The 27,459-nt window shown below is 36.5% G+C and overlaps 1 protein-coding gene across 1 annotated transcript in view; it reads right to left on the minus strand.

Moving 5' to 3' along the window:
- The window catches only part of PARD3B (par-3 family cell polarity regulator beta), a 939,210-nt gene that overhangs the window by 551,385 nt on the left and 360,366 nt on the right, over nucleotides 1-27,459 (minus strand). The window contains exon 3 of the mRNA XM_033112382.1: nucleotides 18,635-18,806. Coding sequence (XP_032968273.1) covers nucleotides 18,635-18,806 — 172 coding nt within the window. The remainder of the gene's footprint in view (nucleotides 1-18,634; nucleotides 18,807-27,459) is intronic.

Here is a 27,459-nt window from a genome sequence, read left to right on the forward strand (position 1 = left end):
GACTACATATTCCATTTCAATTAACCAAGAATGAAACCTTTCTTTCCAATAAATTCTCTCTTGATATCAACAATGTCTTCTCAACCACTTAGGCATTTAGTCTTGGTATCCAAGTTCATATAGATTATCACTCCTCAGAAAGATGAACCTTAGGAGTTAGCTAATTTCGCTACACAAGGGGATTTAGTACATAATTGTCAAAGAAAGGAAAGCCAAGAGAGATTGTCAGAAAAAGGGGAAAAAGGAGAGGAGGGAATGGAGGAGGATGGAAAAAAAAAAAAAAGGTGAGGGTGGAAAAAAAGGACGGCTTAAAGAGATGGAGGAGAAAAGGAGAGGAGAGAGGGAGGGAGACTAAGCCAGAGAGTTCTTAATCTGATAGTGCACAATATTACCGCTGATTTTGGGGTAATCTCTAGAGCCATGATTAGATACACCAAATGTGGTAGAGAAGATTTTGTGTTGGAGTTGTGTAGGACAGTTTGCTTGGACACTTGGTAAATTAAGACACCGACAAGTCCTCTGCAATGGGAGTGGAGTAAAAAGGGAAGTAATTTTTTTCTCCAGTGATTAGTCCACGCCTCCTTTACCTGTTTTAAGCTCAGTAGTTGCTCACAGCTGTCAGTTTATGGGTCTACACCACGAAACCCATAGCTAAGTGAATACATGGGTGGAAAGGGGCGATTAGAGTCTCATAGTTGCGATACAGAAATAACCCTTCTCTTTCTAACCACATGAGCCCTCAAAGAAGAGAAAGCCCCTCCTCCAAATTCCAGGGCCACTCCATTTCCTGCTATTGAATTAAACATTCCTCAGCAAAAACTGACAACTCACACATGCAATAACATCACTTTTTGGCCTATCTGTTACACATATTTATCTTTAATATTAACGTTATTCATATTAAATACAGAAAGGAAACTTCTACTTCACAGGGGCCCTGGCTATAACTGATCTAAATTTGAAACTCCATGCAATCATTTTGTCAAATCTTCCCTTGAGTGTTATCCAATTTTAATTCCATTCCATCTCTCAACATGAAACTCCAACAATTTCAGTGATAAAGTAACAGCATTTAAACATCCAAACATATGTGAAAATTGTTACAATTATTCTCAACTGACTAATGGGGAAGACTGAAAAATCTTGACTGGTATTAATATATTTTAACAAAGATCTATTAATACTTTGCCAAATCATGCAAGTCAAGATCTTTTAAAAAGAAACGTACCTTTTATTAATTCCCTTAATTGGCCATTACATTGTAAAAACAATGAAAATTTTCTCAGATCTCAAAAATATTTAATAATTTTGATTTAGATAGCTTTTCAGGTAATAAAACACTTGAATATTTTTTCCACACATGCTGTATTATCTCCTCTAAGTTGCCAACTACATTCATTAGTTGAATTTAATAATATCAGATGTCTTTTGTTTTGATTTTCCTTAAAAAGAACTCTCTTCTCCTCCATCTTCCTTTTCCTCTCTATCTGTACAACACACATGCATGCCACATTTTTGGATGCGTTCTTTAACAAAGCCTCATCCTTAAACTGTGTAACTTTAATGCACAATATACATTCAGAACCACCGTATAGAGTTAGCAAATATATTTGCTCAAGATTTAACAACACCAGTATTGTTTCAGAATCGAACTATAAAACAAGGACATTCTTACGTAATGTGTAAAGATCATCACACACAACCAGACAACCAAAACTGCATTGCCCCACCTGCATTTCTCAACATCAACTCTTTCAGCTTCAAGTCATTGCGCCAGGAAAACCCAAGTAAGAGCCTCCTGGAAAAGAAGCTTTGTCTGCTTACATGAACCCAGGTGGAAAATGGAGGCAATTATCCAGATGATCCAAACAAAACATGACAAAAGGTGCCCCAATTGTTTGTATACTTTAGGTGCAGTATTATAGTTGTTCTAGATTTAGATAATTACATCCACTATCATTTTAGACATGTACAATTTGAAATTCTCCCAGGTAAAATCAAACAAACAAAAAGACAAGCCCTACAGAGTATATTACAATTTGTAAGACAGATTAATTTTCATTAACTTCAATGCCCAATTCCTTTTTAGGTCTATAATGATTTAAGCCCTTAATTAAATACACAGTCAATTTAATACTGAATTGTTATATATTATGTATGGGCCATAATATAGTTCTTTACCCATTTCAAAAGGTTTAATTAAAAAATTTATTTTTGGTTTTTGCCATGACACCTAATTAAAATCTTCAAGTTTAACCTTAAACACTGTGAGTTGAAGTGAGTTGGTTTTGGTGTAAAATATGATACACTCTCATGATACAGGAAAACAGTTTGGGTGGCAGCTGAAACATGTTACCAGGTCCCTGCACTAATACGCTTAACTCAGGGGGGTTGTGGGGGGCCTTTGCCGCTGTGCTCACAGCTGGCTATGGTCACACTCATTCCTGGGCCTCCCAGCTTGGTCTGTGAGTTGGAGAAAAGAGAGCGAGCCGTTCTTCCAAGCAGCTAACAAGTGTGTCCTTATCAATGAGCAGTTCCTTAAAAATGATTAGTACCAAGTATTGCAAATGATTTATCATTTAAAAATGTAATTATAGTGGTTTTAAGGTTCTCTAATAACATCCCTGACATTCCTTGCCTACCACTTGTGTCGTAATATGCCACTCATTTAAAATGATATTTTAAAAACAATTCATACCATCGTAATAATTCAAACCATGAAGAAAGAAAACAAATAAAATTCTCTTTTCCGTTGCACTATTATCAGGTTCAAATGCCCAGAAGTTACTCTTTTATAGCATTTCTATTCTTGACTATTTTGGTGGCCAATTGCATATATGCTATGTATAATATTTAATATATAAAATATAATAATTTCTTGATTTTTCCAACTTTAAATAGCATCAGCGGATTCCTTGCTATGAAGGATAAGGAACTTTCCTCATTTATATTTGCTTCCCTTTCTCCTCTAACCAATCTGTACTACTTTTACTCCCTTACTTCAAGTTTTTGTTTAAATACCACTCTGTTTAATGCTGGACTCCCATTCTCACCACCAGACCCCCATTCTCCTTACTGTAGCGTTCTCCCAAAACTCTTAGCACTTTCTAACATACTACATAAATACCTCATTTATTATTACATGTGTTGTTTGTCTTCTTTCAGTAGTAAGTAAACTACAAGAGAGCAGGAAGTTTTGGTATTTTCTTGTTATTGTTTACTGTTAGAGTCCCAGCACCTACGAAAAAGCCTGGCAGGTAGTTAAATGTTCAATAAATATTTGCGTAATGAATGAATTTCAGATTAATTGCCATTTGAACTTTTTAATATCTACCCTTGCTTGAGGCAGATGGTTGTTCCGACCCGATGTCTCTCATCACCCCACCATGGAAAACAACGATGTAAACGTCACGGTACATTCTTTCTAGTGAGTTTCTTCTAAGGTGTTTTGTTGTTGTTGCTGTTGTTGCAACAGTCAGTTAAATCTCATTGGTGTGTTCTATTGTATGAATACACCTATGAATACAAAAAAATGACTGTTTTGTCATTAATGGGCATGTAAGTTGTTTACAATACAAAACTAATAGAAATACGGATGCTATGATGGCTTTTAGTGAGTACTACACATATGCTCTTTTCTGCTGAGAATTACCTAGTTTCACTAGGACTAGAATGACAGTCATAGGGGATGTGGAGGTCCTATTCTAGCAGATACTGCTAACCTGTTTTCACCAAATGTTGAACCAGTTTAAGCTTGCACTAACAGTGTATGAGAGTTCTAGTTACTCCGCAGCCTCATCAATACTTGGTATTGTCTTTTTTTTTTTTTTCATTTTAGTAATTTCTGGTGAAGTAGTAATGGTCTTTCATTAAATAAGATTTTTTAAAACCAACTTTTGATTTTGGACTTTAAATGCATAAAAAGTTGCAAAGATAGTACAGCAAGTATCCAGTTACTCCTATGTTACCATCTTACATAAGTATGGTACATACTCGTATGTCAAAACTAATACGTGAACATTGATACATGACTATAACCTAAGCTACAGACTTCACCATTACTATCCAAATCTGTTCCAGAATCAATTCAGGACACCAATTTAGGATACCACATCGTATTCAGTCATCAAGGTTCCTCTGACCTGAGTCAGTTTCTTAGTCTTTCCTTATCGCCCATGACTTTAACAGTTGTGAAGAAGACTGGTCAGGCATTTTGTAGAATGTCCTCAATTTGGATTTATCTAATGTCTGGCTCCAGATTAGCCTGGGGTTTTGGAACTTTCATTGGGCCAAAGTGGTATGCCCAGGAAGGAATACCACTGAAGTGAAATGTTCTGCTCATCACATCATCTCAGGGAACATCACATCAACTCACTTTTCCCTGGTGACAGTAAACTTGATCAGTTGGTTCAGGTAGTGTTGGCCAGGTTTCACCACCATACATTACTTTTCTTTTTGCATTTCCTATTCTTTGGAAGTGAGTCACCAAGTCCAATCCATACTCAAGTGTCAAGGAATAGCTACATGTATTATTTGGAACTCTTTTGTAAGAAAGATTTTTTCCTCCCTACCACTGCCACCTTTATTTATTTAATCAGTCATTTTTTTTTTAAATAGCAGTGTGGACTCATGCATATTTACTTCATATTTTGAGTTATAAACCAACTCTGCATTATCTACTTTGTCGTCAAATTTGAAATGTGGTTTTACTGTGCTTTTCCATGAAGATCAATAAAGTTGAACACCTTTTCATATACTTACTGGTGATTGTGAAGTGACTATGAAGTGCCTGTTAGAGTTCTTCCTATTTTTCTATTTAGTTGTCTTTTTCAGACTTTTTTAGTTGTCTTTTCTCTTGTCAGTTCTCTATATACTCTGCACACGGTCCTTTGTCAGACGTATGTATTACAAGTATCTTCTCAGAGTCTACAGCTTTTCTTTCCTTTTTTTTTTTTAAATTTATTGGGGTGACAATTGTTAGTAAAATTACATAGATTTCGGGTATACAATTCTGTATTACATCATCTATAAATCCCATTGTGTGTTCACCACCCAGAGTCAGTTATCCTTCTATCATCATATATTTGATCCCGCTTACCCTCATCTCCCACCCCCATCCCCCTTACCCTCTGGTCACCTTTTCTTTTTCAGTCTTTTAAGGTTATCTTTTAATGGACAGAAGTTCTTTATTTACCATAATCAAATTTACCAAAAATTTTCATATGGGTAGCACTTTTCATGTCTTGTTTTAAATATAAACTTAACTCCAAAGTTATGCAAATATTTCCATATGTTGTCTTTCAAAGTTTTGTTCTCTTCCTTTATATTTAGATCTATAATCTATGTAGCATTGATTTTTACAGAAGGTATAAGGTAGGGATATATATATATATATATATATATATATATATATATATCTGATATATATATATGATGTATTACAGAATTATACATTTGAAACCTATATAACTTTACCAACCACTGTCACCCCAATAAACTGTAATTAAAAAGAAAAAAAAAGATACATATATATGGACTCATGCATATTTACTTCATATTTTGAGTTATAAATCAATACTGCATTATCTACTTTGTTGAATTACAAATGTGTGTGTGTATATATATATACGCACACACACACATATATATATTAAATGTGATATATACATATATATATATATATATATGTAGAGAGAGAGAATTGATTCAACATCATCCTTTCCCCACTGCACAGTAGTGTAACATCTGACATAAAACTGCGAGGGTCTATTGCTGGAAATTTCTATTCAATGCCATTCATTTGTCCTTGTGCCAAAACCACACTGAATCAATTACCATTAACTTTATACATCTGGTAAGGTAGCTACTAGAGCTTTTTTGTTCTTTTCCAAGGTCATCTTGTCAATTCTATCCTAGCATCATCTTTTGAGTTGTTGTTCCTTTAAATGTCTGGTGAGTGGTGGTTGCCCATTCATAGATTTCTGAATGAAGTACTCAGTTTCATATCACCTATGCAATGTCTCAATTAAAAAAAAAAAAAAGAATGAGAACTATTGCACTGAATTGTGAATACCTTGAGGGAAAAAGTATATTTTAATGATTTCTATATTCCAATAGATAAGTTCCAAGCCAAACCTATAATCAAGTGTTTGCTAATTTTAAAGCATTATTTGATCTACAACAGCATCTTACAAAAACCCCAAAAAAAGTCACCAGAGAGACACACAGATATTTTTTCTGGGTGACCTCCAGGTTGCTTCCTAGAGCCACTGCCCAGTCTTCCAAGCCCCATTCTGCCCCCAGGAGGCTGACTTCCATTCAGTAACTCAATGCCTCACACAGGTCAGTTTCCCTCTGGCTACCTCTTAGGGTTGGCCATTAGGAAGAACCAACAGGACATCAGAGGGTAGGAAGAGAGGGATATTAGGATGTTTATTCCCCTCTGTGCTTCCTCTCTGCCAGTTTCACTTTTGAAAGTGGCAGCACTGAACAACCTTAGGCCACAGGTTCTAAGAGCCTCTGTCGCACATTGGCAGCTCTCACCAGATTGGTAAGAATTTTCTCCTCTTGCCCCTTTCAGGCCTGGGCTGGTAAGGGCTCTCCAATCTTTTTAGAACTTGAGTGCCTCACTTTCATAAATAATCCCATTATTAAATTATCTTCAATTACACCTTTGAGCATGCCATCTGTTTCCTGTCGGCACCCTGACTGATAGAGAATTCTAGGTCAGTTGGGTGAGTGGAACAACATTAAAAATAAATGGTTATTCCCTTGTGTAAAGGTATTATCAAACATGAACAGCATGCACTTATGAACAATATGCTGAATCAGTGAGTACATGAAAGTAAATACTTAAGTAAAGATAAAAAGAATCAAAGCAATTACCCTTCTACGAATGTCTAGAAACAAGAACAAAGGTATTATTTGAAAACTGTGCAGCAATTATACTATTCTGATTAATGTTCCTGGGAATTGTTTTGGCTTCAATAACCATTTTACTATTTATCTTGCAAGCTGAAGAGAGGAAAAACAAATTTATTTTTTGGCTTAAGAGAAGGCATAAGATGACCAGCATCTCCATTAAGAAAAAAAATCTCCATTATGAAAAAGAGAGAACATGGTGTCATGGGTTGAGAGCTGAAAATGGGGAAAAGGGAGACTAAAGAACCAGATCAAAACATCAATTAAAGAAACAAGGAAATTTTATATTTTTTTTCAGATAATAAATATAATGGTGAAAATAATAAGTGCAACTAGTAGTTATTTACCACTTATTATATGGCAGGCACTGTTTTAAGAGTTTTATATTTACATACATATGAATGCTTTTGATGCTCACAATTCCATCAGGGCATTACTAACATTAGCCATTATACAGATGAGAAAACTAAGACATAGGGAGGCTAAACAACTTGCCTAAGATCACCCTGCTTGCAAAGGGCAGAGCCATATTTGACCTATGCAGTATTGCTCCCTGGTTTGTGCTCATAATTTCAATACTATAGTGCTGTAAAGTGAGTATGTTGTATATAATATAGTCTCTCGCCTTCTTCATCCCTTGTTCCTTTTAGAAATAACGCATCCCCTCCTTGCTTCACTAAGATATTAGAGAAAAAATGATGTCAAATATATTCAGGTCACATTTTGGGTACTGAGCAAATAACCAATTTTTAGGAATATGAACTATAGACAAGAATTTTGCCTGACCTCTTGTAATTTTTCAGCTGGTAAAGACAGAACATAATCATATCAAGTGTATGACAACTACTAAACAAGTGATAAATATTACTTAAAAAAAATAGGGCAATAAGGCAATCAAGAAAGCTCTTTTAAAGAAAATTAATTTTTGAGTAAGTTTTGGAACAAAGTGGTGATTGGTCTGAAAAGGAGGAAACACACACAACTCATTCTTTAACTTCTCTAAGGAAATCTTCCAAGAGGGTCAAGATGCTCCTTCGCAACAGAGCCCACAAAGTAGTAAAGGAATTCACTTACAGAATAATCCTATTTGGATATGTTAGGGCACTCACCCGGAGAACGGTGTTTTGAATCAGAAAAATAGAGGGACTGAAAACAGAACTTTCTTAAACATTATGTATCATGTAAATAAATTAGGTGGAGGTATAGCCTATAGATTTGGAAAAGAAAAGATCACCCTTGGGGGTGCAATCAGTAATTCACACGGTATGCAGTGAAAAAGAAGCAAGGAGTAGTAGGTCGCTGACGTCTGCCCTCTACTGAGAGCATGACTAATTCTTCGGAACGGCGCCTTTACTAAACTTACCAGCATCCAAGTCTGGTCTCCAACTGCACTACCTAGTACATTTGATTGGAGTGTCTTTGAGGAAAGGGAGGGACAGATGAACGGACAGATAAATATTCACCCATCAACCCATTAGGTCCTTGGAGACCCGTCTTGGGCAGCACAGGGCATGCTGGTGGTAGTGGAAGGACTTGGGATTCACTTACTTCTTTGTTACCTAATAGGAGCTGAAACTAACTCTGTCCCAAAATGTCAACAGTCAATGAAAACTGTAGAATTACAGACAGACTACAAATTTGAAGCTTTATTATTTCCACAAACCTCTCCATCAACCAAAGACTGGAATAAAAAAGGATTAACCAAGCTATGGCCCCTGTACATGTCTAATAGAAGATACATAAAGCTTCTGTGTACATCTAAATGTCCTTAAGCTCTTTTCAACTATATGGCTTTGTAATTGTGTGCTCTGTATTATTATAATAGTTGTAAATTATAAAAATGGAAACCTAACCAAGTTAAGAGACTCACTCAGTAATTTATTTTAAGTCAACTGGATTGCAAGCTGCTTGGGAATGAGCTCATGCCTTGTCTTATTTTATATTCCTCTGTTAGCCTAGCATAATACTTTTCATCTATTGGGCCAGCAATGAATAATTACTGATTAACTGAAGTCAGTGACAAGCACACCACCATCTTCTGTAGCACTGACATCAGATATACTGATTTCCATAGCTACATTCTTAAGCCCAATCATCTAAAAAGAGCAGATGTTAGTTGCACAAATGCTGAACTTTGCCATAAGGGCAGTTAACTGTAACACCAAACTAACGTCGCGAGGTCAAAGAACATTATTTCTGAACTGTGACTAAAATAAGAAGTTTGCCTCATGCTTTCAGATCTCTGGGGGTAGAAAGTCTATTTGTTTGAAAAACACAAAAGAGTTGAATTGATCATCACAATTATGTAGAACCAGATGACACAAAGCCATTTAGCTTGCTCTTATCCATGGCATTTTTCAGAACAAATAGTGCAAAAGAATATGGAAATGCCATTCTTATTAAGAGTTTCAAGAAATATGGACACTGAAGTACTGGCTTCTTTTAGTCAATATTATCTTAAAGCACTAAATACAAGTGTTATGATTTTAAATAGGCTGTGGTAAGGCAAAAAGCCAACTCACTTATTTTCCTTAATCATGACATATTCCACATATATACATTAAGTAATCAGAGCCAAGTTTTCCACATAAAAACAAAAAGAAAATAAGCAAGATGTATCACATAATTTCCTTTAATTTTACACAGAGAAAAAACAAAAAACATAAAACCCCAAATTTCTTCCATCTGTAAAAGTTTGAGGAGTTTTGTCAGATTCTTGTATTTATACAGAAGAGCAATCAGAACTTTTTCTGGTATTTTTAAAGAGTGACCTGTATTTTCTGATAGCTATCGAGATTTTCTCATTAAGCCCACGAATAAACAAGAGAACCATTTTCTGTGTAACATATGATGGATGCATTGTTTCAATGATAAATTGACAGGGTGTGGTGATGATATCTGGGAGATTGTCTTCTTTTATCTGGTAAACATTTAAAAAAAGGGCAAACACAAGAGAGATAGCTTTTCTCGTGGCAATTGCTAGCAAAGGCTGTCACCTTTCCTTATCACCTTGGGATGTGAGAATGAACAGATCATCAAGCTGTTTCAGTATTTCTTACTTTCATTGGGCCAAATCAAGATCTTAGTAAAATTTCAAATTGTGTAGAGAGCAAGGAAATAACCACACGTGTGTATATTGGGGCATAATTCATCATATGGCTTTATCAGATAAAGCAAATGAGAAAATCCTGAGCCAGTCATAAAAGCGTGTCCAACTCTGAGTGACTTGTCCTTAAGATGGATCTTCTGTAAATAATTAAATTAGTGGATTATTTTCCCCCTGCCCATCTGGGCAGAAAGGAAAAAAAAAAACCATGCATACACATATGGAGGAAAAAAAAAATCCCAAAGGCTAAACCTTATATTTAAGTTGTTAGTGCAAAGAGGCTTTACCATATATTGAATTATTAGCAAGATTCTTGAATTTCAAACTGCAAAAGAAAAGCAGCATGGTTATTATAAATAATTTGTTTAGGTGTGATTAGAAATTCATGAGAAATGTAATCTATTTTATGGCCACAAAGATTTATATGTATACAAATATGAGTCATATCGTTAAGAGGGTTTTAATACAGATAAGTAATTTGAAAGCTTTTTGTAATAGACATTTGAAACCCTACTAGGCTCTAGAAGGCAGCACTTATATTTAGGGAATGAAGGGCCATGCTGCTTGGCTGTCTCAGAGTACAGGAACACAAGAAGAGGAGAGAGAGTTGGGAATGTTTAGGAAAGAGGAAAATGGGTGTTGTCACAGTGGGGCGGGGAAGGGAAGAAGAGACTATGGTGTGTGTGGGGGTGAGGAGGTCTCCTTCCCTTTCTTTAATTAAAAAGGCAAACTGCATATCATTTTATCAGTGTGGTCCAGGGAACTACAATGCGCTGAATATGACAGCATGGCTGAAAATATTTTCACTACGCAGGGACTAGGCCTCTGCAAACACAGCTTCACTGGACCTACTATTAAAAGCAATCTGCAAAAGAGGCTTGAAAACCCAGGGGTCTAATATCAAGTAAGCAGTTGGAAGGTGACCTTTCATTCCGTTTGTTTATGAGAGGATCTGCAGACTCTGTCTCAGTGTGGGTTCAGCATCAGCAAGAGGCCAAAGGGGAGATGGTGAACTTGCTGGCATATTTTTTTTTTTTTTGAGGTCATATAATCAACTTAGAAAATACAACTGGAAAAGAACAAGAATGAAAGCTTGGTTTTTATACACGATCATATATTTTTAGGTAAATGGATAAATGCCAAGTCCCTTTAATACTTTTTTTATTAGAGTATAACCAACAGTAACAACTTGGGTACTAAATTTAGCCATTAGATATAAGTACACAAAACTACAGAGACAAAAGGAGAACTGAAGCAGGCAGTTGAAAAGAAAAATTGAATTAAGACTAAACTACAAAGATGACCTGGATAGGAAACAGAAAAATGAAAGTGTAATTCTCTGAGGACGATCATTTTTTTTATTTTTCTTGCTTAACATTCTATAATTTAGTATTTCATTTAAAAGACACTTATAAGAATATAGAATATTCTCAAGCAAAACTCATCATGTTATTTTCACAAAGTTATGGCCTGGTGGCCTGTCTAGGAAGTATGCATATATTGACCATTGATCCCAATTCCAGGTACATAGAAAACTTCATATTTGACTACCACTCACATTAGTATTTCGTGAACACAATCAAAAATCACTTCTGTGCGGTAATTACCTTTTGAAATTTGTTAGGAGGTATTGATTTTATGCTTTCATTTAACCAAGTACCTCAGGCCCTTTTCCAGAGCATTAAAATTTTTTTTAAAAATATTCAACGTATAACCTGACTTTTCCCCCCAAGCAACTTTTCACCTACTCTGAAAACAAACAAAAATAAAACCCGAAACCACAATAGCAAAAGAAGAATGGTGCCAGAAATGGGTTAGTGCTGCTGTGACCTCCCTAGTCCTGTTGTAGTTCCTGTCATACCAGAAAGCATGCACACACTTTGTTGACTATATGCGATGACTGATTGATGATAGCCTGGCAAGGTTACCATAGCTAATTACAACATCATTCATCTAAGCCTGCATGGGAAAAAGAAATACTGGGCTCCCGGGGAAGAAAAAGAAAAGAACGGCAAAGCTATACTATAGCTGTTAACTTTTGAATAATCAGCCCCAACAGGAAACAAATAGGATGAAACTCAATGACCAAATTATGACTTATTGATTCATCCAAGCAAATGACCTCAGTTCCCTGGTAATTTCAACTGCGTTTCACAGCCCACAGCAGAGAGCTTCCAGCAACAAGGAGCCCTCACATGCTTGTGCCCTTTGTAGTCAGAATTCAAAGGCTTCGGCAGGAGCACAACCCAGCCCTGAGGTTTAGTTCTGCTCTGTGTGTGGTGGGAGCGTGTTTGTCTAGGATCGGATGCCAATACTTACACTCACATTATGGGCACAGCAGCTACTTACACACTGCAGCCTAATTAAAGGAATAAACTTCCCCCGTCTTTAGTTTTTTCCTGAATATCAGTGCCATAAAGGGATTTGGTTTCGTTAAAAAATTCAGACAAATGTTCCCATATGTTTCCCTTATGCAGTAAATTACTCAAAATCAGAAGAAAAACAGTCACAATTTCCAACACTAATCTATGGCTATACAATATTTTCTGAGAACTACTGAAAATAAAGAGCAAAGAACTCAGTGTTTTGAAAATAATTATAACAAACATACAATCATAATTTCCATTTTAGTTTGGAAGAAGCACAAACACACATGGAAACAATAAAGCATCTAAGGCACCTTTCAGCTTTCAAGTCTCAAAAACAAGAATCACTTTCAAATAAAGAGTAGCTCATCTTCAAAGTTAACACATAAGAGGAGACTACAGCTAATACCATTTCAGATCCAAACTTGAATCAGATTGCTTTATATCTGGGTAATATAGATCACAAGTGTGGTGGCAACAACCACGTTAAAGTACTGTGCTGACATGCTGCTTGAATTAAATTGCTAAAATAATTATAACTAAAGAAATATTTTCTCATGGAAGCATAAACCCAAAATAGCAAATTCCAGTCAAGAAGTACTGAAAAAAATTATCAAAATGTCTAAAATAAAACTACTAATTAATTGGGGCCATGGGAGGAAAACTGACATGGGCATGGAGTCAGATTCAAATTTAGCTTGGTATTAATGAAATTCTCCCGGGACAATAATAGCTCATAAGATCAAGAAAGTCTTATTTTATAGATGAGAAACCATGGCCCAGGGAGGTAGGGTGGTGACACATCAGGAAGTGACCTGGATGGTCTCAGTTACGAATATTCACTTCTATGGAATGCCAACTGTGTCCCACTTTATTTTTTGTTTGTTTGTTTGGCAAAATGTGGTCCTGATATAGGTTAAATGACTTGTCTGGAAACACAGCTAGATCAAATACTGTAGGGTCTGGGATCAGATCCATATCATTGATTTAAGGGACAGGATTGGGCCAATCTTGGACTATGGCCTCATGAAGTCTTTTAGAGAACAGTAGAAGGTCAGGTACCACTAATCATACAGGCAGCATTGGAACTAGTGGGGGAAAGGTTCAAGGACTCATTCTTCTGAACTTCAAAAAAATTGTCCTCATTAATTTGTCTTCTTTACGGAAGGCATGCAGTTACCTGAAATGTTAAAACAGTACAACAATATCCACAATATAGGCGAGAAAACACAGCTAGCAATGCCATTAGCAGAACGGTTTTGGTGCAATCCTTCCCCCCACCCTCAAACACACACTCATGCATGCATACATACACGTGTGTACACACGCAGAATGAGGAGACAGGAGCACATTCATTTCTGAAATTTAAAGGATTTAAGAGGAATTTTCTCCATTTTCATTTTCTGGTCTTTATTCCCTTACTAGCTTTTGATTTACAGCTATTCATAGTATCTATTTATTAATTTACACTCTATCTCAATTCCAAAGGATATGAGGTGCTATTTTATCACATATAGTATTAAAAGACATGGATAATTGAAATCTATAATTAATCAAAAAACGTCACGTAGTTGAAAGAGCACTGTACTAGAAGCCCAGAGGTGCAGGTTCCAATTCCAATTCTTTCACCAACTACTTATTTGACATTAGAGCACACTCTCTAAGCTTTTATTTGCTCATTTGTAAAATAACATCAATTGGTAGAAAAGGGTAAAGGGGGTCAAATATATGGTGGTGGAAGGAGAACTGACTCTGGGTGGTGAACATACAATGCAATACATAGATGATGTATTACCTAACTGTACACTTGAAACCTATATAATTTACTAACCAATATCACCCCAATAAATTTAATAAACATTTAAAAATTAATAAAATAACGTCAATTGTCTAGACAATTATGAAATTTTATGGAACAGTCTATTTCTAGACCAGCATTTCACAAACTTGTTCTAAGGAGTGCTAACGATTCTTGTGGTGGAGGTGGGTTTCTTTGCTGTACGAATTCTAAAAAGCATTGGGATTCTCTGTTGCCTACTCAACAGCCTTCTCACCCCTTTCTTCCCTGTTAGCATAACCAATTGTGTTTGTACAAGTGAACATGAATGAAACAGAATAGCTTCTAGAATGTAAGTGTTCAATAAATGCTATTTGTTAAGTAACTAGAGTAAAATACATGCTGCAATCCTGAAACACCTTAAGAAGTACCATAGGGTTCCACAAAGGAAACTTGGAAAATTCCTGAACCAGGTGATTTTAAAGTCCAAATGGACACTGTGAATATGATTGTTTGCTATTACACCTGGTGTTTGTTCTAACGTGGTGTCTCTTCTTTGAAATAGACTTATTAACAATGTCTAAACTACATAGTAAAAAGCATCTACTGATTTCAGAAACATAGATTCTTAAAGTGTTAGAATCATTTGGTAGTTAGGGCTGGGTCAGGATTTAGCATTTTGCATTACATTACAAAATCCATTAGAAAATAAGTGGTAGCAAATAATTTAGATGAATGAAGTTGAAATTACATGGTTGCCCATTTGATTTAAAACTGCTCTTACAAATTAAAAATATATTTACCCCCTTAGTTGATATGGTACAAGACTATAAACACTCTTAGGTCAGGAGATTTCTTCAATGCATCTTTGTAACCCTTCATTGCTGAATAAAGAAATAAGACATATATTTATTTATTTATATTTACATATATATATATTTATTGTATGCCTACTGTACTAGCTAAAAGATTTGGACAACGCATCACAAACAAGGTCATATTTGAGTTTGAGCTCAAGGTCATGTTTGAACATACATACATGTTCACCAAGTAGACAAGAGGCAAAAGGGTGAGCCAGGTAAAGGGAATAGTACCTACAAAGTCCCAGAGATTTGAAAGAAAGTGACCATTTGGGGAGAATGGCACATGGTTCATGGTGGCTTCATGCTAAGGTGACCGTGGTGAGTGGCCAGTAATAAAAGTGGACAGAGAGGAAGCAGCTAGATCCTGAAGAACCTGTGAATATAAACGTTCTGCATATTACGTGCATATGGATTTCATCTTGGAAGATAAAAAAGCAACAGGAGGGGCCAACCTGTGTCTGTATGTATGTAGGGAAGGTTGTTGGTTTTCAACAGAACATTATTGACAAATATCTTGCATTGGAAAAAAGATATAAAAATTATACTGAACTTTGAGTATATTTTTATCTCAGCTATCAATCAGTAAAACACATTTTTGGTGATTAAAATGACCTAATCATAAAAGGTACTTGATTTGTAATATTTGTTAAATTGTGTCTCCTTAAGTAAGATAAGCATGAGGACTGATAAAAGATTGAATTCCCCATGGATCTCAAGAACAACAAGAACAACAAAAATGGAATAAGCCCTTGTTTCTGCTGCACCAGCCTGAGTGAATGAGCCCCATGAGAAGTATGACCAGTTCCGATGGCCTCAGACAGCTTGAGTGGGGAGCGGAGATTGAGGGCTGGGGCTCCGCGTTGGCATTTTGTACGCACACTGTTACGACCGATCACTGAACACAATGCTACTCCTCTAACCACCTCTTCCCACTCTTCATCTAAACAGGATCTCGGGGTGGGCCTGACGGCACAACTGGCTTCCACTCTTGGAAGAGCCACACACTTTGCGTCTGCTGCCCATCATTTCCCTCCATCCTGAGATGACTCATGCCCAGCCTTTGACTACCCCCACCCCCGAAGGGAGCAAAAACAAAACAGAAAGGGCAGAATCCAAAGCTGGTAGTATTGCTTCCTTCTTTAATTTCTCAGAGAAACTTGATAAATATGTTGTTTTTGTTGCCTTCAAAGTTCCAGATATGAAAACTACTTGACCTGATGGAACTCTGAGGGCAGACAGGGATGATTCTGTCATCATTCATCCCTGCCCAAAGTCCTCCAGCTAATTCTGAGGAACAACCTGCACCAGCTTACTAATGAGTTTGGACATGGTTCTCTGTGCGTGCGCACCTGACAGAAAGCCACCGGAAGTTGTTAAGCAGGGGGGTTATGTAATCAGATTTGTGATGGAGAATGGCAACTCTGGCAAAAGCAGAGATTGGAGAAAGCAGCACCATAAAGAAAGAGGTCAGCCTGAGGCCCCTGCAAGAGCTTGACTGGTGATAAAGCTCTAGCCTGAAGTGGGGAAAGGGGAAGAAAGAGGAGGAACTACAGATGATGCCACGGTTTCACACCACGTAACGGGAGGGCAACACTGAGCAGCTGATAGTGAAGGCTTATGAAGCTCACCCTGTCATGTATAGTACGAGGGGAAACGGGACTGGAAACCATAGAGGTAAGCATTCGCAGGGTCTTGATATATATCTTCACAAAGTAAATCGAAGTAATTTATTTTTTTAATTTTATTTATGCTGTTACAAATACCATATGAAAGGTGCACAGCAAATTGTTCTTGACACTGGAGCCATCAAGGGTTCCAATCCTGGTCTTACCACCTACTCCCTATGTGATTTGGGATTAGTTACTTAACTGCTCTGTGCCTGTCTCCTTGTCTCTTAAATGAGGGGATAATAGGACCCAACTAAGTATTATGAGGCCTGAATGGGTTATGAAGAAATGACTTAGAATGTCTGGTGCCCTGCCATGAGCTCAGTGTCTGGCATGTAGTCACCATTTAATAAAAATTGTTTGGTACCTCTGTCTTACCAAAAAATCAGTATGGAAGAGGTACAAAGTCCACTTTCAAAGAACAGAAACCTTAGCTTACTTTTCTTCCTACATTCAACATCGTATTGCTCAGACAGTTCAACAAAAGAAGCTATCAAAAAGCTGAAGAAAATCAAACTTTTTTTTCTCCCTGGGAATGCTCATCAGAGAAAAGTAAAAATAAATTCCCAGGCTCAGGGATACTCTGAGGTTCAGTCTTTTGAAGACCACAGCGCTTGCTTATAAATAGAATATTAAAACAAGCAAGAGCAATTTTCTCCCGTCGTCTTCCCTTATTGCCTAGTTTCCCTCCCATCCATTTGCATAATGGATAAAAAGGCATCCATTATGCAAATGAATGGTAGGGTGGTGAGGTTGTTGAAGCCACAAACCTCACTCCAGACGAAGAGAAGCTGCCACAAAGCCCCCCAGTGCCTGCGTTCCAGCAGACTGCTTCACTAGCTGCTTTCCACAAGATAGAGGAAAATCATAAAGACTGTAGGTCATTAATTTCCACGTGGCTTATTTTAAAAGGGGCACTATTATAGATGCTTTCCAGAAAATGAGTGCAAACTAGGAATATTCAGTATTAAGGTATGTAAAATAAACTCCACAGTATATATTTTGTTTCAAATGGGGAAAAAAGCTATACTATGTAAAGTTTTTTATAATTTCAAGCATATGCTTTGCTTTAAAAAGAATTAGCTTCTCTTTGTAAAGTGGAAAAAGCCTCTGTTCTTCTGGCTTGAGACTTAACCTACAACAGGTGCTTTTAGAGCTGTCTCAAAATGTATGTATACATTCAACAGGAATTTTTTTAAAAAATGCTTTAGGTACCAAAATATCAGTGGATTTTCAAAAGATTCATGCTGTTGAACTGACCTAAATTAATCTTTAAAAGATATCACCAAAAACTGACATATCATGTCTCTTAGAATTGTAAATTCACTGAAACTTTAGAAGAATGTTTATTTTCTCTTTCTACCCACACTTTCAAAACAAACATAACAAAAAAAGAATTCTGAGCAAAATCATTGGGTGAGTTGTTCTTGTTTGAATACATCATTAGGACAGATTTAGAAACTAAAATGTTTTCCCCAAACTCAAAGGTATATAGTTAGGGGAGAAATAAAAGGTGGCTAAAACAAAAGGCGACCTTTATTTGTGGTCTTGATTCCTTGATCGCCCTTAGCTTTTTCCAAATGACATTTTTCAGGGACTTTTTATTCTTCTTTTTTCTTTTTTAAGTGATTCTTAGGGACTACAGATGAACCTCATCATTTACAGTCCAACTCTTCCCCAATGATATTTCAAGGACACACAATTCAGATTCAGATTCATGTGAAATACAAGAACAAAAATGCATCTAATTACCTGAGCAATAGCAACTGCAAAGAACTGTGTAAAAAAAAAATTATTTACAGAAAAGAAAAACCAGATTTTTTTTTTTTAAGAAAGCTACTCACAAGATAAATCACAAAGTAGAAGCAACCTGTAGTCAACAAGGTGATGTATATCAACCAAGTGAAAAATATACCACAAAAAAATGCACATACCTAATTTCAGAGCAGAAGGAGTTACTTCAATTTCCCCGCCAATTGGTTTAAATGCAGCCAGCTGGGCAGCCACTTCTGTCTCAAAAGCATCGGGGCTCTGCCCACCTGCATGGTTTCCACTGGGGCTCTCGAGCTTGTGGAGTGGTTCTTGTTCTTCAAACACAGCAATCAGCTACAAAAATCCAACAACACTCATTACTTCGTGGGGCACATATATTATCCGGATACTGTATCTGGTAGATTGGGATCTTTATTTGGTTCTAAAGAAAATGGTCTCTGAAAACTTAAAACTTTAATGTTATTTACTGTACCCATAACTCTTAATACAATATTATGTCTGAAAAGGCCAAGAACCAATTAATGGTTTATTTGTTTATTCTTGAAATAAAAAAAACAATTTCGGTTAACTTTCTTGCGGGAATGAAATGGCTGCCTCTTCCCCCACCATCTTTTCTAATATATCTGAAAGGACTTCAGTATCTCTTTCAAGAGCATTCCCCCAAATGAAAGTTGAATATGCAGAAGTGGAACAATAGACATTATGAAACCCATAATTATATATTTCCTTTTATATACGATCATTATAAATTGATAAAGTGTGTATATACACAGACACAAAACTTGTGTTTATCTTGTACATATAGACAACCCATTTTCATATATGCCTTTAATTTTGTTCTTTTCCTTCATGACTGACTCTGTTGACTGGTTTAAGTCCAGTGAAGGCCAAGTCCAATGAGAATAAACATCAGCACTTTTAACCAAATTATTCCATCTTCATCTCCACTGTATTTCATATGAGCACTATGCTTCTTGTCGTTAATATAAAAATGTTTGTCCATTTCCAAGTCACTTTTCACAAAATGAGGACAAAATATCAAAAAATATTCCATTAATTGGGCAAAGGTTGCTATATAAACAGTGAGGGTAGCCTGGCTGAAACTGCATTTTTGGCCAGTGGACAGCGCCACCATTGAGGAACCTCAAATGCTTCTTAGCACTGATGTGGAAAAGTCCAAGTTTAAGTGCAACAGACAGCTCAGGGATGCTACTGTCAACCCAGTAAAGTGGAATGTATGCAAACTTGAAAACTGCTAATAAGTCTCTATATTTTTCATTCATTAAATAAACCTACTTGTGATTCAAACATGTATTCAGGAAAGGCATTCAAAGCCGCCTTTATAGGGGAAACTTGTTAGCAGCAGGATTGACACAAGCACAGGGATAACCAATCAAAACATCATAAATTCCAAGTTCAAAGAAATGAGTACAATCAGGGATAGGCAAATTGTCTATTCAAAACTAATGTTCATAATTGGCTACTCACGTCCAGTATGGAGACTTGTTTAACTGGAAAATCCAATAATCCTCTCACCAAAGGAAAAAATGTTACTCCCAATAATTTAAGAATTATTTTTAATTCTTAAAATTGAGCACATACATTTTCTATTTTCAGTTGGTAGCACTGATGAATTGATTTGAGAGAAGACTTACAAGAATTAATAATAAAGATTATTCTAGTATAAAAATAATTTGTCTAATCATCTATCAATCTAATCATTACTCTCAAAGTAAAGAGTTTAATACTTTAAATCCTGTAAAGGACAATCAAATCAATTTTTAAAATGTGGTAGAAGTGTCATTTTCATCACTATTTGTATGACATCATTACAATTTGAACTTTACGTATTGGTGAGTTCTAACATTTTTAGTTACATTTATTAGTAACATTTACTTTAATGCAACAATCAGCTAAACAAAATGGCTTCTTTTATTGATATTATGAACAGTTTCATGTAAAGGAGATTATACCTTACTTTTTCCTCTTATTACACCCTTAACTCTTAACATATGCTATGTACCTTAAATATGGGGAAAGAGACATAAAATACGAATCCAAAGAATAATACAAAAGCTTAAAATTGATAACACATAAGATAAATCATTGCGTATGGCTGTTATGTAACATTTTCTTTTAAGATACTTCACTGTTTTCCATACTATTATATCCACACAAGTTTATAAAGTGTATAGTAACAATGTTATACTGATTTATTAAATGGGAGAACAGAGTAGTTTGGAGACTGTTTTTCCCAAAGTGACAACTAAGGAGTAATTAGTGCTATAATCTAGTCTTTTCAATTTCCAGTCTAGGGTTTCAGACCTCATGGTATCCATTTTCCAAAAAGAAAACTATATAAAGAGAGGTGACATTGTGGAATTTGTAGATGTCCATGAAGATGTTATGCCCTAAAGAATGTGAATTCTACTCTTTTTTAGATACAGGCCATACATACATGACTCTTCTCAAAGATGATAATAGTGAAATCCAGAGGCTCTCCAAATCTCATAATCTATTTGATTAGTTAATAGCTTAATCTGTCTCCCAAAGCCATGATTGACAGGAATTATCTCTGCAGAGCCCACTCTGAATGCATGGCTGAAGAGTTGAATGGATGAAATCAAGGAACAGGACCAGTTCCTGAATCTGTGGTGCCCAGTCACCGGCTGATGAGACCCTCCACAGCCTACATCTCCACATCGACAGCACACACAGACTTACACTTGCTTCGACACTGATAATTAATCTAAACCATATGTTGTAGGTACTTGTTAGCTAGATACCTTGATTCATCAGAACACCTACATCACTGTGTAACAGAGTCCCTAGCAGACAGTGTTACAGAGATATATTAATTAACATAAACCACTGCTTTGGTCCCTCAGCAGAAGGCATGCTGATTTCCAACGTGTCTAGGGTATGAAAATGGCCTTCCCTCTCTGCCTTTAAACCCATTCAAAATTACCTCTCCCACAGAGATGAGTTGCACATAAAGAAATTCTACTATTTTTTTTGTTTGGTTTTGTTTTGTTTGTTAAGGTTTCATCTAGACTAAACTTCTGTGGCATGTGGAAGATTTTTCACTGATCCCTCATGGACTGGGGGTAACGTAAACTCTGCAAAATGCAAACTGGCAATATTTGGTTTGGATGCTTTCCACATCTGTTGACCTATCCATCTTCTGGTACCCCTTCTGTTCTCCTTCTGTGATGTCGGTATTCTCACGTCACTCAGTGCAGCACCGACATTTCCCAAAGACCCCATGATACAAAATGATCTGTGCTCACAGCCTTTACTTCCAGTCAAAACTCTTGTCCCCACAGGTCTCTGTCAATAATTAGGTATCTAATCTCCAGATACGTCCAGGAAGATCAGTCTACAAATATGCTATTCATTCTCCTACGCCAAAGAAAAACAAAACAACCTTCCTAGGATTCACTTACCCCTGTAGGTACCACACCATTTCTTGTGTTTCCTCTACAGTAAAATTAAAAAGAACTCTGCACAGATCAGTTTCTAATATCTCTCCTCTCTTTCTTTACTGAGGCATGCCAGTCAGGCTCTCACCCCTTTATGTCACTGAAACTGCTCTTATCAAGGTCAAAAACAATTCTCAGATTGCTAAATCCAAAGCCACTCCTGTGGCTTGATTTTAGGACACAGTAGAACATTGCCTCCTCTTTAAATTTTCTTCACTTGCCTTCCAGGACAATTCTCTCTCTCTCTCTTTTAATTTAAATACATATTTTTTAACTGTTTCAATCATAGTTGACATACAATATTTAGTTTTAGGTGTAGAACATAGTGATTTGACATTTATATAACTTAAGAAGTAACCGCTGTGACACTCATCTGACACCATACAAAGTTATTACAATATTATTGACCATATTCTCTATGCTGTCCTTTACAATCTCATGATTGTTTCTATAACTGGCAATTTGTACATATTAATCCTTCCCCCTTTCTCACCCATCCCCCAACTCCCCCATCTGGCAACCATCAAAATGTCTCTGTATCTATGAGTTTGTTTCTATTTTGTTTGTTCAATTATTTTATTATTATTATTGTTTTTAGATTTCACGTGTAAGTGAAATCATATGGTATTTGTCTTTCTCTGTCTTACTTATTTCACTTAGCATAATACCCTCTGGGTCCATCCGTGTCATCACGAATGCAAGATTTCATTCTTTTTTTATGTCTGAGTAATAGCCTATTGTATATATCTTCAACTTTCTGGGCCCTCCATTAAGTTTCCTTTTACTTATTCCTCCTCATCTCTAAAAATGTTGAAGAGAATCTGTCTAAACTTGTTTGGCAGCCTCATTGTCTCATGGCATCAATAGTAGTATATGCTGATAAATCCAAACTTTAAACCTCCAATCCAGAGCTTCTCCCTGAACTCCAGGCATATATATCCAACTGCCTATCCCAACACGTCAAAAACTGAAAAGCTGCTCTTCAAAAGCTCTCCCCATAGTCTTTTTACATCCCATTTACTGGCAGTCCGTCCTTTCAGTGCCTCAGGACAAAATCCTTGCCTTAATCCTTGATCACTCTTCCCTTCATCATTCCCTTGCTTCCTCCCTCTGTCTCACATACACTTCCCACACACAACCAATTTGTCAATAAATCTCAAAATATAGCCACGGTTTGACCACTTCTCACCATCTGCACAGTCACTGTATTGGACCCAGCTACCATCTTCTCTCCCATGGATCGCTGCAACAGGTTCCTGACTGGTCTCCTTTCCACCCCTGCCCCTTTTCAATCCATTGTCAGCATGGCAGCCAGTGTGATATTACTCACGCCTGTCGTCTGGTAAGAACCCTTCCCATCTCTGAGAACCCCCGCCCCCCCCTCGTCTGGTATCACCTTCCCATGTCACTTAGGGGAAAGCCCAAGTCCTTGCAATGGCCTATATGATAATGGGCTCCAGTTACATTTTCGACCTCAGTTCTCACTCTTGTCTCCTTTGTTCTCAGGATTCTACCCAGGTGTGCTATCTTCTTTGGCCCTGGCGCACTGTCTTTGCATTTGTTCTTCTCTCTGCTTCAAGCAGTCTATTGCCAGATACCCACATGGCCTTTAGATCTTTAATGCCAGGCTTTCACTAGTCACACTGTCTAAATGGCAGCATCGCCACTACTTCCTATATTCTCTCTTCCTTTATTTTCCTTCATAGAATTCATCACCTTCTCAATGCTGTATCTTTTCTTTTTTGCCTGTTTCCCCACTGTCCTAGAATGTAAGCTCAGAGAAGACAGTGATTTTCGTTTATTGTTTGCTATATATGTATCACCAAAATGGTGAATACGATATGACAGGCACCCAACATATATTTGTTGGAAGAAAATGAGTGAAATGAGATAAAAGCATATGCTGAAACTTAACATAGCAACAAAATAAAACATACCTAGTAGATTCTTTATGGGTTTTTAAAATAAATGTTCAAATTGAATTAAACAAAAATGAATGAGTATAAACGATCCATAAGATGCCAAAGTGTTATCATCATTGTTGTTTCTGGTTTTGTAATTATGCGGGGAAAATTCCTCATTTTCTTTTCAAAACCTGGGGAAGTTGTTTCTGCCACATGATGCCCCTAAAATGCAGATTATGTGTCTTCTCTTTCTTTTTCAGGCTCATTTTCAAAAAGGAGAATCTGCTATTTGTGCTGAGAAGAAGTCAAAGTATTGGACTATAAGTGGGTAAGGATGGAGAGGGGGGTCCCAGACACTGCCTTGCCTGCTTTCCTTCCAATATGTCACTTTGATGTATCTGGTGGGAAGCTTTTAGATGTGTCCTCCAAAGTAGTTTAAAAACAAATGTGAATAAACCTCCAGGGCAGTGGAGACACAACCTGCATTGCCAACCAAGCATGAGCTCAAAATCAAAGCGCTCAGCTTTATTTTACAAATTCATGTAAATTTTACATTTTACACTCTATCGGATTCCTGTGCTCGTTTTAATATGAAAATATTTTCTCTTTAATTGCCACTTAATTTAAGGCAGCAGGGAAATGTACAGTGTTTAATCTTATGTGTTTTGTACCTCTGTGTGAGAGGTCAGGGTAGAGTGGTGTCTTTAGGAACACACCTACCTTATAAAGTGGACTTAGAAAAAGCACATGAAAATATATACATTAACGAGGTAGGTCGGAATTATTTTCAGTAACTGTGTCTCAACCGCCACTGCTGATGCGGCTCCCAATGCGAAGATTAGGCCCTAGTTGTGGTATCTACGAGCATCCTCTGGCTCTCCCCTCCCCAGCAAGCATCTAGAAGGAACAACAAAAACAAGGATCTGCCTAGAAAAAAATAATATCCATAAACTCTATTTTAGAGAATATTTTCATCTTTTTTTAAATACTTACTTGTAAAGGGTAAGATAATGGAAAGTCAACAACAATAACAACAACTCAAAGATCAAAAAGAAAGAGAAGACCTTTGGATAATTTACAGCATCTATGACCCTGAAAATAGGCTTGATCAAAAGAGCCATGTTTTCTTTGCAATTTCACACCATCAATATCTCTTGAAGGACTCAGACTTGTTTCTATACTCAAAGAATAAGGCTATGACGATCAACATCACTAGTAAATGTGTATCTACGCATGAATATGTGCATGTTGAGGGGTGAGTGGGGTGGGGGTAGGATATTAATTTTCTTGATAATACTCCTAACGCCTAAATGCTTAGCACAGAGCCTGGTACACGTGCAAGGTTAATTGTTAATTCTTCGTCTTACCATAGCTAACAAACACTCCCTGGTTTCCAGACTGAGTCCCACTTGACTTGTTTATCCCTGTGCTGCTTTCACATTGTTGTTTCTCTTTAATCTCTTCATCACAGGATTGACAGAAGAACAGAGAAAGTACCAAGATCAAACACATCACATAGGTAATTTTTTTTTCTTTTTTTTTCTTGCTCTTCATCACACAAGAACACACAACCTTTAGACATGTAGTACTGCTCTTCCATCTAGCAGTGATATATGGTTTGTGCTGTCTGTTCTATTTCTACCATAACTCGAAGCAATTTACCAATACCTTTCGTTTTTACACTGAGAGGTAAATATTTTAATAAAAATGCCATGAAGTGCCTTTAATACAGAGTCCTTCAATATCCATGGTGTGGTTTTTCTCTATTGTCAGCCTATAGCATTCAGTCAATTTTATAGCCTCAGTTTTTATAATCTGATGCTATTATCTTTAGCCTACGTAGAAAATAAAAAAGAATGATCGAAATGCCCATAGAACATAATAAACTGTATTTATAAACATATTTTTTATTAGTAATTACACTGAGAAATGTGTGGTTCTATTTTAATTACATGTCAAGTGAACTAATGTACTACTAAGAAATGCTTAGTATTTGCCATACTGAGTTCTTTGGATTAAATTACTGAATTTAACAGCATTGTGCTATTTTGTATTGTTTCATACATATTCCATGTTACCAATAACTATCAAGAAAATTTAAAAGACAGAAAAAAAGTAGCCTACAAAATAAAATTGGATTAATTTGTCTCAAATCTTAATAAACACAATTAAATCTAAGTTAAGACTGTGAAATTACGACAATTTCACAAACAGAGGAAAACACATTATCACCTTTGGGGAGAGAGTGAAATACCGCAGAACTTCATTTAAATGTTTGCATCTGCTTGTAACTAAATAACAATTGGCTATGTGAGCTAATTTTATGCCACTTCAAACAAAGGTTTGGAAATAGATTCTTTGCCTTCCAAGGATTTTGACAGCTAGCTCAAAGCATTTAATCTGAACTTTTAAAATTAGCAGGCTCCATTAGCATCTTCATCAGATGCTAGCCATCAGATCTAGCATCCTCAGAGCAAGTACTATGTAACAGCTATGATTCTCAGAAAGTTCAATCGACATTCAATAAATCAGATGAAACCAAATTTTCACTTCCTCTCCAAACTGAAAATCCCTAACGGCCTTTACAAACTTTACAGCTTTACGTGTCATTCTAAAGAAAATAACATGATTTAGTCAACTGTACTAAGAACCATGTTTATCCTTACCACTTTTTAAAAAGGCAGCTGCCTAAATTGCCCCATAATAACAAGAGATATGCCTATTTAAAAACCACCTATATTTCAGCTAAAATTGCACTTACCTCCTTTAATTCTGTAGTAAGTAACTTAGAAGTCAGTTATACATTAAACACATTTTATGTTGAATTGTATTTTTCTTCTGATTTAAAATTTCAAAGATGATGTGTTGTCATTTGACAAGTCTGAGAGAATCTTGAGCTCGTTTTTGCTGCATTCTTTACTTTCCTTAGTAATAACGGCTCACCATTTATGAAACAACATTCACGACTCATATCTATCATACACTGGGCAGGCCTGAGGAACCCCCTCCTCTGTGCCCATCATCATCCATGGCAGTGGTCGGGCAAAGGGTCCTTGAGGTCAGGTGTCAGCCACCAAGCCCCAGTTCTAGTGGACACAAGGATCAGCTGTAGGAAAAGCAAACAGGTACAGAAGCCAGAAGAAGTTTCCAGCATTGTTGGAATAACACAAATGTCAGAAACTTTAAAAACTCAACATACCTGCCTTGTCAGTAATAATATTTCCACTGTCTCTTGAATGTCTCAGGAGAGTGTACATTACTGGAGATGAAGATAAAAGTTGGGATGTTTTAAAAGGCACGGACACCTACAGACGCACAATTGGCTTTTTCTTCAAGTTATTCTTATCTAAATCATATACATCTAACCTGAATTTTTGAAAGAATATTTTATTTGAAGTATATCTGAAACTAGAAAATATAAATCAGCATGTGGGAAAATATTTTGTAAATTATAAAGCATACATACATTTACCATGTTGTAACATCCGGGATGAATATTATTTCACTGGCTCAGTTTTATTTTCCTTACTTCCCTACACTTTCTGTCCTTGAACCAAACCAAAGCAGGAACTGTCTCAAATATACCATTTGGTAATCTCT

The sequence above is a fragment of the Rhinolophus ferrumequinum genome, chromosome 8, assembly GCF_004115265.2.
Source record: "Rhinolophus ferrumequinum isolate MPI-CBG mRhiFer1 chromosome 8, mRhiFer1_v1.p, whole genome shotgun sequence".
In the NCBI taxonomy this organism is placed as follows: domain Eukaryota; kingdom Metazoa; phylum Chordata; class Mammalia; order Chiroptera; family Rhinolophidae; genus Rhinolophus; species Rhinolophus ferrumequinum.